The sequence below is a fragment of the Lepeophtheirus salmonis genome, chromosome 8, assembly GCF_016086655.4.
Source record: "Lepeophtheirus salmonis chromosome 8, UVic_Lsal_1.4, whole genome shotgun sequence".
NCBI lineage: Eukaryota > Metazoa > Arthropoda > Copepoda > Siphonostomatoida > Caligidae > Lepeophtheirus > Lepeophtheirus salmonis.
Window position 1 is genome coordinate 25213419 of NC_052138.2, and position 17016 is coordinate 25230434.

A 17016-nucleotide genomic window follows, 5' to 3' on the forward strand; every position below is an offset into this window, starting at 1 on the left:
CGTTAATATTTGATCACATTATTATAATTATCTTTATCACTGTTAAAAGGCATATGAGCCTATATACAAAGTACGTACGCTGGTAGAAGGGTGGAGGTCTTTTTTTTTTTTTGGGGGGAATTGTGACCATGTTCGTAAAATAATTGTTTACCAAAAAAATGTATAGAGGGAGCAAAAATTGCCAAAAACTTAAATACGTACTTTGTACATGGCCCAAAATATAGAAAGTTTTACAGAAAGGGAAGAATCTACATACTTATCAAATTCTGACATCCATGAATATGGGAAATGGTAAATTGCCTCGCCTCCCCTCAACCCCACCCACCTTTGGTAGCTCTGCAAGATTCATATAAGCCATATGTAGTGTCTTAATATAAGTAATGTCGAGTCGAATCCAGTTCAACAAACTACCTGCGTTACTTGTCTTTGAAACCAATCCTAAGAATGGACCATTTAATCTAAATGATAATTATCTTTTGGTAGTTATGATTTATTAGTAATTAGAAGATTACCACACAGAGTAAAGAACATTATCAGATAAATTACTACCACACAGTCTTAATAGCATTTATTCAAGGCTGTTTCAAATTTATAAAAAAGATAAAGTGAAAAACCTTAAAACTTTGCCATTTCTAAATCCTTAATAACAGAAACATATTTTTTTTTATGGATTTTTTGGCCACAATATAAGTCTTTATGTATGTTAATATAAATATTAGAATTTAATGATTAATATTAAACTTTGTTTTACCTCTATTGCTAAAACCAAAATGTTAACAACAATAGGGTTATCATTAGGAGATTAAGTTATTTTAGGTATTTTACACTGAGATGAAAAAATCTTATCAAGGACCCATTTTTTTATTACTGACCACGATTAGTTTTGTGGGATACAAAAAAATAAAATGAATTCTCCCTTCAGCACTTTTTCTCCGTTGACTTTTTCAGATTTAAAGCAACAAACTTTGCTTTTGCAACTTCAAAATAGTAAAAATTAGTGATGAAAAAAAGGAGTTGTCAAGTTTTTAAATGACCTTTGTGGCCTGTGGGTAATTTTGTAACAAAATATTCTGTTATTTCCTAAATATTAAAATAATTCATACCGGATGGGCGTTTGATAGAGTGCGTGGAAAAGGCAGAAGCGAGACAGAACATAGTCTCCGTCGATCCCTAGATTATATCACGCAATCTCTGATACAAAAAGAAGCGGAAAAAAGTTTCAAAATCAATCGGCAATTTGGGAATTATTTCCCTTAATGGAATTATTATTAAATAATTGTTCGGAATTGTTCACAAAACCTTTGGAAGAGGTAGTTATAATTCTACTAATCAACGTTCAGAACCTTGATTGAGCGTAAAGAAGTAGAAAAATTGACAGTTGGCATCAAGAAAACATAGTTAATGTGTTTGTTAGTGAGTTAACGCTGTGATTATAATTAACTAATACATAAATAATACCCTGATTAATTTTAGTTGCCTACACCATAATTTAACTACACGATAGCCATAGGCCCATAGTCGTTTTTGTCTAATGATGGCAACTAGACATAAAGTATGAAGTAATCACTGTGTGTTCATGACAAACGGAAAATAAAATTGATGATTTGTTGGTGAGTTATAAGTGTTAAGTCCTTGTTGCAACCTCAGTAGAATTGAGGAACATTGACATAGGAGTAATGCCACTTTATGTCTTTGCTATTTATGGTGTGTGATTTGTGAGTATTTCCATCCACTTATAGGTACTTGTAGCCAAATAATTAGTAAGTGACACTCCGAGCTACGCTTAATATTTATGAGTTAGAGCGGTTGCGAGCTCATGATTTCAAATTAATCTTTCACTCACTAAAGTTTTAAGGGGAATGTCGTTTCTAAAGAAAAAAAAACATTTGAGGAAAAGGGGAGCGGGGTCAAAAAAAGGGGTAGTTAGCAAGGGTGCGCTCGTAATTTCTTGAGCTGCACTAACACTTTGCTTGCCGCTAATAAAATTAAACTCTCCAAAATATTCTTCAAAATTGCCATGTCATTTGTTAGTTTCATTTTTTAACATACCGACAAGTAATATTTTATACAACAACTCTGGTAATATAACGGATAAAAGAGGTGGAATAGAGAAAAGGTGATTAAATGGAATAGTTAGAGTTTAAATATCTCTAAATATCATCTTTTTATTTAGTATATAATATTTTATTTCCATTATAACAGTGCAGCGATCATTTTTCGTTTATTTTATGGCTAAGCCTCGTCATTGTATATTGTTCAGTCTTTTATTTTAGCATGTCATATAACTCTACATTTCTAAAAAAATATTTTTGTTGTTTTTTACATGCAATTATTTTTTTGTTGATTGTAGAGGGTTGGAGTGCACAAAGAACCTCATCCTCATACTGTTAGACTAAAGCGGATTCACCAAGATGGTGGAAGTGTCTTTGTTAAAAAAAACAACAACATTTCCTTCTGAAAGAAGAATTCTCCCATTCTTTGGTGTAAATTGTTTTAAAATTGGCAAATAAAATAAATATATATATGTATTCAAATAGAACTACAATACTTTCCCTACGCTTATAAATGTAGATAATTCTTCTCTTTAGAGCAGTAATTTACTTTTTCCCTTCAAAATGGCATAACAAGCAGCTTATTTTAAAAGGGCCTTCATTCAGTAATACCAAATGTCTAGCCTTGACATTTTTCCTTTCTCCACAAAAATCCCATCCCTACAAATAACTTTATATAGATAACATATGTGTCTTATATTTTTCCCGAGAAATTATTTTTTTATTTTTTTAACCAATACTTATTTATTTTAACATTTTTAAAATGGCATAAGGAAGAAAATGCAATAAAGCCTAATATATAAGAATGTGATTAGTTGTAGATAGCAGGAGCGCCAGCAGGGTGTGTATGTGGAAAGAATGTAGCCCTCCCCCCTTGCCCCCTAAAAAAATAAAAATCAATAAATTTTGGCTTTGAACTACGATTTTACGTGGAAAAGGTGTCCCAAAAAATTTAAATTTAACGTAATTCGCCCAAATTATGCAGCAAAGCAAAATTTTTATCTCCACCCCCTAATATAATACTATGCACGCCCCTGGATAGCATATAAAAACTCCGACCCTAAGCAAGAGCAAGGACTTTTTGCTGCAAGTTGATCATTGAATCAATTCGTAAACAAAGTTTTTCCCCAAACTGCTCCAAAGATTAAGTTCTTTCCCGACCAACTTATCGAGGAGTGTCGGAACCCTGGACTTATTTGAAGTAGTAGATGACTTTTATAATGATTCACTTGATTTTGTGGATGTTTTTATAGGGAGGAATAACATCACCAGCCATTCAGTCCTGAAGGTAAAAAACAAACAAGCAACAAAGCTTCCAAGAGGCTCACAGTCATGTTTACCACGTGGATTAGTTTTGAACATTCGTAAAATAAATGACAATTATTTATTTTTTTATAATCGAGGTTTTGAGTGCAAAAGAAACCTTTTCTTGAGCATGTAGGACCAGAATCAAGACCAAGCTATTGTCTTGGCTCAAAAAATTACAACTGGTACATCACTAATAACCTACATTTAATATATTATTTTACAAACTACGTAATACGTATAGATATTGTAGAGACAACATCTGTGAAGATGAGAGAATTTAATTGCTAATAAAAATAAATATATTTTATATCAGATCACATGGCAGTGTGGTTTTTCAAAGAAATAAATATATATATTAATATTTATACTTTTTATTCGTGTTTAGTCTATATATTTTTTCGCAAAAGTCCTTGTGTCCAATGTCATATACCGTTGAAAGGTTAAACACATTACTTTTACTTAATAGGATACATATATGCAATTTTAAATAATTTCCAAATTAGGATCCATTTTGTCTCATAAAGTTGGTTGTTAGACCGTCTTAAGATTCATTGTATGATGCACATGATTACAGCAGTATGTTCAAACAAACAATCCTACTCTGTCACAGTTTGTAGTTTTATCATGTCCCTAATAATATTTTCAACACTATTAAACTTAGGAACTATTATGTACATAAAAGTACATTTCACTATGTATAGTTGTGGGAAATATGTCCAACTATTATCTGTTGTCTGCCGTGAAAAGGAATGAAATATACAAAAATCCCACTGCGTATCTTTCAAGGATTTTGGTAGGAATTACTTCAATTTCGGTCCTCAATTTTATTCTGAGTCTGACAGGGATATACACTTATAAATTCCTCAACAAATCATCTTTCATAACCACACTCATACATAGTCATTTATACGACTTATATGTTCTCTCCTCAAGAATGAAAGAGTAACGATAATATCTTTTTTAAAAGCACTGTTCAGGGCTGTAACTGTGAAAACTATTGCGCATGTCAAATTAATATTTCTTTCTATACAACAGGAGGACCAGAGCATTGATAATTTCTTTTCTACAAGTCAACTGGCTATGGTTGCACTTATAAATATGTCTTCTATTTTATCGTGGTGTTCTGTCAACTTGAATCGAACTGAATCAAATGGTTGAAGATTGACTCAAGACGATGTTTTTGCTTTATGAGCACATATGAGTAACGAAGTAAAAATGCACGTATTTTTAAGCGTGCGAGGGTACCATTATACAAGTTACTCCATTCTAATTCTAAATTGTATAAAGGTATAATAGCACGCGAAAACATTCCATCATTTTCCCGTCTCCACCAATGATTTAATATTTTGTAGCAACTGTGAGATGGCTCAATTCGATACATAACCATAGTAAATCCCTAATCTGTCTGTCTCCTCAGAGATGAAAATAACCTTAGGAAAACAGCACTACAAAACCATTATCATTTATTGATAAAAACTTACTCGACTCAATTGAATATGAGGTCAACTCGGATTTCCTTCGAATTGGAAAAGTTACTCACAATTTGATTCATGTCGAATCAAACCGAGTCGATAATTGTTTCTAGTCGACACAATACTAGGAGAAAAGAAGTAAGGTCCAAACCTCACTGACCTGATATCCACCTTTAGCCCTGGTCCAAATTCATTTATCCCTTTTATAAGTATAGTGTTTTTGGGTTTGACTTAGATCAAACTATTTTCAGAATACAAAGTTTATCGTAATAATCTCCAATTTTTAAGAAATATCAAATCACAAATATTAATTTTCTTTTAGTATATATTTTCTGTGTATATTCAGAAAAATAGAGAAAAGTATAATAAATAGATATCAAATATATATATTATGAGGAAAATCTTCCTAAGCATTGTAAGGAGCAGGTCTGTATGGAGCAGGGGCAGGCTTATAAGGAGCAGGTTGATATGGAGCAGGGGCAGGCTTGTATGGGGCGGGGGCAGACTTGTAAGGAGCTGGTTGATATGGAGCAGGCTTCTTGTGAGCCTTTACGGAATAATCATCACAGATTTGACCTTCGTATTTGACGTCAGCGTGGAATTGTTTGTACTCATCAACGTAGTAGTCCACTATTTGAGTACGGCAATCGGGCAATGTAACCTTGTATTGACCTAGAAAATATGAATCATAGGTACTTATGTTTAAATATTTTCCCGCACTTACCTTCGACTTTGTAGCCATCTCTGGTTTCGGTCTTTGAGTGAATGTTGGGGTTACCGTATTCATCATACTCATTGACGTCATAGGAATAAGCGTAGTTTTTCTAAAAAAGAAGAAAGCACATATTTTTAAATCCGTTTTTCAACATTTATATTGATGGACTATTACGGGTTCCTCCTCTTTGTAGGGAGCTGGGTGATAGGGGGCTGGAGAAGGACGGTATGGAGCTGGGGCGGGATGGTATGGGGCTGGCTGGTAGGGAGCTGGAGGAGGATGGTCAGCTACGGCACTAGCGACGACGACGAATAGAAGGATACAGCACTATAGGATGAAAGGGAAGAAAAAAAGAAAGATATATAACAAAGTCACAAACACAAGGATCTGGTAAAATAAAAGTATGTTCAAAGTACCTTCATTTTGTTGTTGATTTAATTAAGGAACAATCACGTATGTATTAGATATTTTCAGAAACAGCTTATTAATACATTTTTTCCTACCAAAATGCGCGTATGTAAAAAAGAAAGAAAGAAAAAATTGACGCACAAATAGCGTACAACAATACTACCCCACCCATGCTTGGAATGAACGGTTTAATAAATGTAAGGGCGTACTTTGATTTAGAATTCAAGAAAAAATATTATCAAGGTCGTTAAATCAATTATAGAATGTTTCAACGGGCGTTGTTCAAATGATGATGGTTGCTGTTGCCTCTTCCTATAGGCTATGAGCGTCTTAAAATTGACCAAAATATCTAAGTTAATTTATCTAAATATATAAAAATAAATTTCCCCACTCTATTTGAATTGCACTCATAACTTATTTGAACTATTAAAATACAAATTCTAATGACATATGCTTAGTGCAGGTTCTATGTGTCTTCAAAAGTTACTGACCTTGGATACATGTATATTATTTAGACCAGTTGAAGACTGTAAACATTTCTTTTTGGGGTGAACAAACTATAAAAGGTTTCCTTAGTTAATGAATATATTAGTTAATCGAGAAAGACACATACTAATAATTATTGCTAATAATACAACAAACTTCACGGTCGTATGAACTATATGTAGAGTAAAAATGGCCCTGTGATTGACATAAAGAAAACATCTTTGCAATTTATACCCCTAACCTCCAGGCTACAACTATTAAAAAGAAGACACTTTGAAAGTTCTTCTTATCTATCGAGTATAATTATTTTTTTTAATCAACTTCAAATAGATTAAAAATTCATTTTTAAAGATTTTGTAATCTTGAAAATTTTGAATTTAATTTCATTAAAAATGTCTATTTCACTGATGACATTTATTGTGATTAATTAACCACTCATTACTGCTAATTAAAGTAGAAAAAAATAACATTAATATATAATTTTCTAAATTTTAATATATTTTACTATTATTGTGTTCAATTTTTAAGAATTATATTGAACAAAACTTGAGTTGTAGGATTCTAAATTGTATTGCTATAAAACCATCATTGATGAGGGAAGTATTATAACATTAAAACTTGAATAATATTTCCTCTAATACAATGCTTTTTTTTTATCAAATTAAGGGTATAATTATTTATAGTTATTTATTAATAACATTAATAGAGAGGAGAAAAGTATCGACGATTCCTTTTCGAAAAGTGACAATTTTTCCGTTAATATACTGAGTAGTCCATTAAAATCTAAACACTTTGAATTTTTGAACTTCAACAAGATATAACTTATTAATTAGCAGTAGAATTATAACAAAATTTATATAATTAATAGATGTGTGTCTGAGCTCTCTTAATCATTAATGTATCTGTCCTTAGCGGTAATGATGGCTTCCAGGCGGCGGTGAAGGCATGCCACCCGTTGTGGATGTAGTGCTACGTCAGAGATTGCCAGTGCTGGCTGACAATGACTTTGAGGGCCTCGGTAATTGGATGACTGACACTGCATACCTTCCCCTCGACATATACCTAAAATTTGTTGACTAGGGGGTTGGCTTCAGGGCTTTAGTGGGCCTAAATGTCAAAAAAGAGTTCAAAAGACTCATTCAATAGAGTCTTGCAACGGAGGAAATGGGGTTCTTTCATTGCTGTTGTCAAAAGTCGACACCCTCACAAGGCTCTTTCCACTCACTTTTTTGATAGCTTTTTGCTCAGTATAGTGTGAAACACCGAGATCTCTTTACATGGGCCATCATGGGCTTGAAGTGATTGGCTTGGGCTGTTTTCTTTAACTCCTCCAGGTTCAGTTTGCCTTTTTGACAGAGCCTATCCTCCTCTCCAATGTTTTGGCCTTATTGACGGCGTAGACGATGGTCTGACGGCCAAATGCTTAGAGTGCGCGAATGGAAACTCGCCGATCACGTTTCTAGTATCTCATAAGTTACAGAGCTCAAGTTTGTTTCGTTTTGTAACTAATATTTATATTTTAATCTATAAAAATATGCATTAATTTCAATCACTCAACCTTTTTTAATTACTGAATTAGTACGTGTTCATTTTTCAATGGACCACCCGGTATTACGGATCTGTATTTTTGTGATATCAGTTGAAAGCTGTAAAAGAAATATATATTGTGCTGTAATTTCAGACCTTCAATGAAATAATTTTATCTCCGAGTATCTTGCCTACGATATGATTATCTACAACATATATATTTTTATAGATTATGAAAAGGAGTTGAGAATGTCCCGTGGGGGTATAACTAATGTTACTCAGAGTCTTTTCTGTCTGTTGATATTTGCACATAGGGTATACATAGGAACAGGGCACGCCTATATACACCATTGTGTACCGTAAATATAATGAAAAAGGAAGTAATTCTTTACATACAACAAAAAGTCATTCTGATGCATCAAGGATACCTTTTTTTTACTGGACAAAGTGTTCAAAGTAGTTTTTGTAAAATTTAAAGAAGGTATTGTCTGTATATGGTCTCATAATAATGAATAAGCGTTTTTTTCCTTAGAGTGTAAGTCTTTTATCGTTTGGTATTTTGAAAATATCCTATTGTAATTCTGTACAAATACACTTGAGTACCGAGAAAAAATCCTACGGTTTATACCTAAAAGAAATAAGTACACTTAAGCGAAAAAAAAGTATGAATGATTACGCAAAAATATCAGATGTGGGGTATAATATAACGTCATATTTTCTTGTTTTTCTTACATTAGTATAATTGGTAATAGGGACTGTTTGATGTACAAGAATAAACATTAGGGCGCCTTCTATCCAATCAAAACATGACATTATCTTAAATTTTAAATACTAAGTTGAAAAGTTCAAATTACTCAGGGGCATCATTTCTTGTAAGACATGTCCCGCTGCACGTTAAACTAGAAAAAATGATATTCGGAGTCACTCTAATGGTATAATAAAAAGTCCTTCTTTCCATTAGCTGACAATCCCAGTTATTACCCCCATTTATCTTAAGCAGGTGCAAGGAGCCTTCAGTGACGGAGAATCCTTTTTGTAAAATTAGAAATAAACATTTTTACTTCCAATATCTAAAAATAAGATAAATTAATTTGGGAATACAAAAATGTTGTCAAAATTAATCAAGAAAAATATCACCTTAGCTCGAAAGAACGAACTGCATCATAGAGGTTAATATCAACTCAATATTGACGAAAAACAATCTATAATACTATTTGCTTTATCTCAAGTGTTTAATCATTAAAAATGTAAAACAAATTAATATTACATTAAGTCATTAAAAATAATCCTAATATATAATTAATAGGTTTTAGCTTTGTGTTAAATCATATGGAATAATGCTGCGTCATACGGAAATTATGAGATCTGGGCCGTCAACATAAAAGCAAGTGTGAATGATTTTTCCAAAATTGGGTGTGGATCACATCTGTATTCTTCGAAGAATCATTGTCCATTTCTATCAACAAATTATTGCTATTAATCCTTTGGGTGTGTCGCAAATTGCACATAAAGTAGGAAAAATAGATCTTTATAATAACAGAATGAGAACTTGATAGATCTTGTAGCTGTAGCCCCCCCACCCTATTAAGATATTTTTGATTCTTACTAGAAAATTTAATATTATAAATTTTTTTCAAAAGATCTAATATTTGAAATTAAATTAAATTTTTCAAATTTTTTTCTAAAAAATTAAATCGTCTGTTTGCATATTTTTTTTAAACAAAATGGGATTTTCAAATTTTTTTAAAAACTTTTTTAAACATGGGATTTTGAAATTTTTTTCCACAGAATTAATTTTTTTTCTGAACAACTATAGATTTTTATCCAAAAAAATTAATATTAATTTTTTTTCAAAAATTTAATTAAATTTTACTTTTTTTTCCAAAAAATTAAATCGTTTTTAAAAAAAAAGTTAAGCTATAAATTTTTTTTCAAAAAATTTTATATTCAAAATTAAATTTTAGAATCTTTTTTCCAATATTTTTTTTTTTTAACAGCTTTGGATTTTGAAATTTTTTTCCACGAATTTTTTTTTTTTGAACAACTACAGATACTTATTAAAAATAATTTATGTCATTTTTTTTTCAAAAGATCTGATATTTGAAATTTAATTAAATTTTCAAATTTTTTTCCAAAAAATGAAATCGTTTTTTAAAAAACAGGTTAAGCTATACTCAAATTTAAATATTTTAAATTTAAAAAAAAAAAAATTTTTACTTCAAAATTTGTTTTTAAAATAGAAAATTTTTTTATTTTCCAAAAAATTCAAAAGAAATTTGTAATTTAATTAAATTTTCAAATTTTTTTCCAAAAAATGAAATTTTTTTTTCTATAAAATTTAAATATTTTTTAAAAAAAAAAAAATTTGATTTTGAAATTTTTTTAAAAGCTTTAGATTTTGAAATTTTTTTAATTTATTTTTGTGAAAAACTATAGATATTTATCCAAAAAATGTATTTCATTTTTTTCAAAAATCTGATATTTGTAATTTAATTAAAAAACAAAAATGAAATCGTTTTTTAAAAAACAGGTTAAGCTATACCTTTTTCTCTCAAATTTAAATATTTTAAATTTAAAAAAAAAAATTTTTATACTCAAAATGAAATTTTAGAAATTTTTCCAAAATTTGTTTTTTTTAACAGCTTTGGATTTTGAAATTTTTTTCCACGAAATTTATATTTTTGTGAAAAACTATAAATATTTATCCAAAAAAATGTATTTCATTTTTTTTCAAAAGATCTGATATTTGAAATTTAATTAATTTTTCAAATTTTTTTCCAAAAAATTAAATTGTCTATTTAAAAAAAGTGCAAATTTTAAAAATAGCTTAGCTATAAATTTTTCTCCCTAATTTTAATATTTGAAATTTTTTTTCAAAAAATTATATACTCAAAATTAAATATAAGAAATTTTTTGACAAATTTTTTTTTTATGAACAACTTTATGAATATTTTGTATTTTGAAATTTTTTTCCCTAAAATTAATTTTTTTGTCAACAACTATAGATTTTTATACAGAAAAAGTAATATTTGAAATTTAACTTTTTGTGAATAGCTATAGGTTTTTGAAATTTTTCTCCCCAAAATTTTATTCTTATTGAATTGATATTGATTTTTTCCCAAAAAATTTAATATTTGAATTTTTTTTCAAAAATTTTATATTTAAGATTAAATTTTTTGCGAATAGTTATTAATTTTTCTCTGATAAAAGTAATATTTAAAATTAGCACTTGAAATTTAATTTTCTGTAAATATCTATGGATTTTTGGAAAAAAAAGATCTAAAAAATTTAGCCGCCCCCCTCAAAAAAAGAAAAATTAAATAGGCCCTCTGCAAAATATAATCCTGCAGATGCCCTGAATATAAGTTTCTTAAATCAAATGAAGGTTTTAAAAAATCTTTTTTTTTCTATGGTTTTTTACCTCATCTCAAAAATTTAATTACAAATCCTATAATTAACTTAAATATGTTTAAGAAATATTGCACTGTTTGCATATATGAAGTAAAAGAAAAAATCACATACAATTTTCTCATTCTATCATTTTTATTTGAGATTGTTTCACATGTAAGTGAGTCATTTACCTAAATAGTATTTATTGAGCAATTACTAACATCATTTTTGAAGAACTGTAAATCCGGTGTTATTTCATATAATATATTAAACTCATTAAAGCATATTAAATCCTGAGAAAACGCTGTTGTATGCAAAGATGAGTGGGCACTCATTATGAAAAATGCAACTCAGCCTGGTTCATATGGACATAACTATTTTGATAACAAAACATTATTAAAACCAAACGAAAAGTTAAACAGTAGGGTGGCTCTTATTGTGTACTTAAAAAAATCATTAGTTTCTGTTTTCATTATTTGAACCTCTTAATAGGCTCTAATAGGGAAAATATATTCATGTGAAAAATATTGTAGCATTTGAGCGACATGCAGAGATAGAGGCGTCTAAGTGCCATGAATATATATACATGACTATAACTTAATGTGATTCATGTACTAAACTAACAAGGTATATTCTGCGAAGAGAAAAAAAATTGTTTACATTATGAGGAAAATGTTAAAGTTATGTCATCCGTGGTACAATTAAAATCATCATCTTGAAGAGGAAAATGATTTTACGTAGCCAAGGATATCGGGCAAAATATCCAATATTTGCATCTTATTTGTATCGAAGAAAATTCTTAGAAATTTCATATTTGCTCCAATCTTTTATTTGATACAATCAGAAAAAAAAGAGGCTATGGAATGAAATTGTCGTCCAATTTTTATAGACAATGAATGTTTATTAAAAAAAAGATAAGATGAATGAATCTGTTATGACTTATTACAATAGCAAGTTTATCTCCTTAATATCAGGGATTACCAATAACTTCCCGGGTATTTTACATTTTATAAAAAAATTCAAAATAAGGTTAATTCATTACTAAGACTTTTCAAGTTTTTCTCTAATTAAAATCACTCTTTTTTTAAACGGTCATCCTACTAATATTCCTAAGCGGGATAGCCCAACTATTTTTATTTAAAGAAATTTGTCTCTCAAGGAGTCAACCTTTTCGATCTAGTAAATCATTATTCAACAAGGGCTAAACCAAGATGAACTAGCAAAATGTTTTTGAATGATTACAATTCCAAAATGAACAGTAAGATTCCAAAGCCCAATTAAAGGTTTTGTCGTTGAAAAACTATAAATAAATAATTTGCTTCGTTTGTTTTTTAAATTTTAACTTAAAATGTTTAATTTTTCTTTGGATAAAAATCTATTATTGCTAACGAAACAAACAAATTCTAATAATTTTAAAATTTAGAATAAAAAGATATTTTTAACAATTATGTCAGTTTAAAAAATATTTTGACCTCAACCCATGTCTAGAACCTATTCAAGGCAAAAAAAAAAAAAAAAATGTTTTGCCACTTGGCCTATAGTTTTAAAGAAACTCAGCCTGGACCACTCAAAAAGAAAAATTTGGTCTAGATCAGTCTCATTTAGAATCAGTCGAAACCGATTGTATAGATGAACTGTAGATGTCGTTATGTGTATTTCAGAGGGTTCCGCAAAATCATATATATAAATATATATTTTTTTCTTTGGGGGGTTGGATTTTTTAAATATTAAAATTTTTTGAAATTTAAAAAAAAATCTATATCTCTAGACAGAAAATTTAAAAAATTAAATAACAAATATTAAATTTTTTGAACAAATTTATTCAGATATTAAATTTTTTGGAAATAAAATTAAAAAATCTACAGGTATTCCCAAAAAGATACACAATTAGAGTGCTATATAGTATATTATGAAAGAGTTGTATTAAATGGAAAATTTATTAAATACACAGACCAATTAATGTAAATAGCTTTTGCATGCTCATATTTTGCATTTTATCATTGCATAGACAATGTAAAGATATATTTATATATATTTGGGCTAATCAATGTTTTCTAAATGTTTAATGTATTTTTTTTACTTATTCTCTCAAATTTGACACTTGGTGATAGAAACTCAAAAAATCAACAAAGTTAAAGGTGGTCCTGGGTTGCCACCAATTGCTTAAATATATGTACTCAAAGCAACAACATAAAGATCCTTAACTATCTTATTTTACCCTGGAACCATGTAATGTTTTGTGTTCCTAAATAGTATGTTTATATTTGTGCTATTCACATCGAGAGTTTTAATTTGCTATCAAACATGACTAAGTTCTAACAAAAAATGTTAAGGTTAAGGATTTTTATCTTGTGGCCTGAGTGCATATATATAATGTCGTTTTTGTTTTCCGTAAATGTCTTTGTCCCTAAGTGTTACATTTGAGAGTATAGGTAAGAAAGTCTAAGAACACAAGGATGTTTGATGTACCTTAATATATACATATATATCTGTCTGATTCAATTGGCTCATAATAATGGATAGAGCCTATGTTTCACGCTTCTATGAGATACTCAATCAGTGTTTACAAATCATAACGATTTCCTGGTTTATACGTCCAATATTAGGTGCATTTAATTATTCATCATGTTCCTTTTTTATGGTGCCAATATGTGTTGTGGTAGTCAAGACTACATTACCTGAAACCAGTGGCCCTCAAACTTTTAGAATGTGTGTTCATTAGGTTTTTCATTTTCCGGGAGATAACTTTTTAAATTTTCGGATCCCATTAGTACTCAATATATACCATTAAATTCAATCATTTATTTTAATACTTTTCGAAGAAAGAGTACATTTTAAGCAAATCTTATCCATAAATTTTTAATTATCATTATGTTAATTTTTTATTATCACTAATGGTAGCACCCAGTATAGCCCAGAGTTATTAGGCGTCGACGAACATACACATTTAGCTTTAATAATATAGAAGAAATTCTCAGTGATATTCTTCGTTTTTTGTGAGTAAACTCATACGTAGTTACTCAATACTTGGATATGTTCTCCTTACGAATGAAGTAATAATATACATAAAAGCCAGGGAGTACTTTACAGTGGCTCTTGGTATTTTTGATAACGAACATATAGGGTAAACTTTTGCAAGAACGAAAAGGAGTAAAAATTGAGGCTTTATCAAATACTTCTTTTTTAATATATTTTTTGATTTTCAAAATGATTTCCTTTGACTGCTACCATGGCCTCGAACTTGGACCTAAAGGCTCCGCAGCACTTCTTAATAAAGGCCTCAGACTTGACCACCCACTTCTGCTCGACGAAGGCCTTGAGGTAAACCAAATTTCGTTGAGGGGTAGCACAGGCTCTCCTTCTGTCTACACTCTAATTGGCATAGTCGAGGGTGAACAGTCTGGGGAGGAGGATGCCCAAACTGACCCATTATACTTTAACCCAGTCTACTATTTTTGGTCTCTCTTTACCCATTTGGCCATGGTTGATGTTAAAAGTATTTGCCGATGTCGAAATTCATAAGAGTCATTCCCCAAACCCTTCACATACCTTTTCACAGTCCAATCACTGACATTGAGAGCCTTGGCATGCTGCCTCATCGACTTGGATGGACTTCTGGTGATCACGGTGTCAACATCCTCCATGACCCCAGAATCAACACTTACAACACATATAGAAAATTATTTTATACAATTATCAGCAGATATTATTGAAGTTGAGAAGAATTTGAAGTATAACTGATTCAATGTGATTGCCAAATTGTATTGATATTCTGTTATATCTGCTGATATATGTATAAAATACATTTCTGTATGCGTTGTAAGTGTTGATTCTGTGGATTTTTAGTGGGATATCTAGGGAGGTTATAAAATTCTTAGTGGCATTCCTGATTACAGCCATTATAAAAAATGTTTTTAAGATGACCTTCGAAAAAAAAAATGCATTCCCTTTAGGTGATCTTATGAAAGATGTTATTAAATGAAAAAGGTACATCCAAATACATTTTGATATTCATCATCTTAGATTTCATCCAAATTTGGATGAAATATTTTTATATACATGATAAGAAGAATGACTATAAGTCTTGATTAAAAAAGAGCGTAATTGAGAATTTTCTCATACAAGTAGTTTGTTATTTGTTAAAGATTTTGAAAGCTGGTAATTATGAAAAAAAATTGAATTTTTTTTGTATATTAGATATTGAAGCAATTTACTGATTTTCATAAACCAGTTGAATTTTATAAAATATTATGTCAAACTATATTTATTATATTTTCATTAATTTTCAACGGCAAACGCACGTTGAATCACATAATTCGGGTACTCCTAAATTTTATTAATTGGTAATATAGCTGTGCCCAAAATATTCTGGCTCATCTTCGCTGGCGGGGGTAACTAAGATATTGTAACTTGTAAAGGGTGTTTTAAAATTTGGGACGCTTTTCAAAAACATAACTTTAAGTCTCATATGCAGAACTGATACAACTTAACTATTAAGGATGTCGAAAAATAATTAATTAGCTACTAACAGGAGGGGGAAAATCCATTTATCATGTCCTTACCTCTATTTTACTTTGCAATCTTCCCTCAAATAGGAAACAAAAGAAAAAAAAAGACCCAAAGCAATTAGTATCAGTCAATTGTTGGAAATTGTTCCCAGCTAAACAAAAGCTCATTCCAATTCAACCAATCAATATTCAGAGCACTGATAAGAGGAAAAAAATCAGAAAAATGGACAGCTGACAACCAAATACTGAGTAATTTTTTATGCTAGCGAGGTAATGTTATGATATATAGAGTGGCACCCAAAAATTTCCGTAGTATTAACTTACAATTTTCTCTGTGTTATTTTTAACGTTTTTGTTACGCAACCAAAAAAATAAACAAGTTTCCAGAGAAGGCTACAGAGACCGTTGGCATCTCCATCTGGAATAAACAAAGCATCAAAAAATTATATTGAGAATGGGAATGGTGTTGAAAGGCCCATAAAACCAACAAGAACTAAAACAATTCTATAGCAACAATTTGCAGTTTGGGGTTTCTGAGATAAGAATGTCTGACACACATGTCATCCTAATTTGGATTCGCTCCCAGCTACTATTATGACAGTATGGTATGGCATGGACATGGTCTTCTTCGTCAGCATCTGTTATTATCTTAACCGGCGTGTAAAGACTGTTATTTCTAGTGAAGGAGGACATATTAAATAAAAAATATAGCTAAATATAGTATTTAAACATATAATAAATTGATTTTGAGTTGTATTTTCTTAGTTCTCTAAAAATTACGGTTTTTTTGTAATTTAGTCATACTGCTGCCAGTTTTGGGTCCTCCATTTGTACAATGTTGCCTACACAACTAATTATATTTTGCTTACGAAGACACTTCGTAATAGTACCCATATTTTGAAATGAAAACATAAAAAGATGTCAAACTGTAAATATTTGTTCAATGGACACAACCCTCATTATAAAGATTGTCTGGTATTTTAAGAGTTACATTGATGTTGTAAACATACTGTTCGAAAGCTCAATCTACCAAACTTTTTATAGCTGAAATGTATCACTTTTTGAATCAAGAGTAGTTTTAAAAGAAGAAGAGAAGATCGTTCAAAAAACAATAAAAAATATTTTGCCCGTATAAATAAATAATTTATAGT

General features: G+C 29.9%; 1 protein-coding gene across 1 annotated transcript; it reads right to left on the bottom strand.

Annotated features, from left to right (window-relative positions):
* Window positions 1-5138: 5138 nt before the first annotated feature.
* LOC121123327 (uncharacterized) lies at window positions 5139-15001 on the bottom strand. The gene is made up of 4 exons (XM_071890811.1): window positions 14828-15001; window positions 5721-5873; window positions 5556-5655; window positions 5139-5503 (listed from the first exon to the last, which is right to left on the bottom strand). The coding sequence occupies exons 1-4, from the start codon at window positions 14999-15001 to the stop codon at window positions 5238-5240; spliced, it is 693 nt and encodes a 230-aa protein (XP_071746912.1). The 3' UTR covers window positions 5139-5237.
* Between the last annotated feature and the right edge of the window lie 2015 nt (window positions 15002-17016).

Excerpts from the sequence above, each read along its gene's own strand:
- LOC121123327 (XM_071890811.1), bottom strand. The coding sequence starts at position 15,001 with ATGGAGGATGTTGACACCGTGATCACCAGAAGTCCATCCAAGTCGATG. Across the intron at positions 5,874-14,827 it reads CATCAACCATGGCCAAATGG|TGCTGTATCCTTCTATTCGT; the intron begins GTAAAGAGAGAC and ends TTCATCCTATAG. Across the intron at positions 5,656-5,720 it reads CCTACAAAGAGGAGGAACCC|AAAAACTACGCTTATTCCTA; the intron begins GTAATAGTCCAT and ends CTTCTTTTTTAG.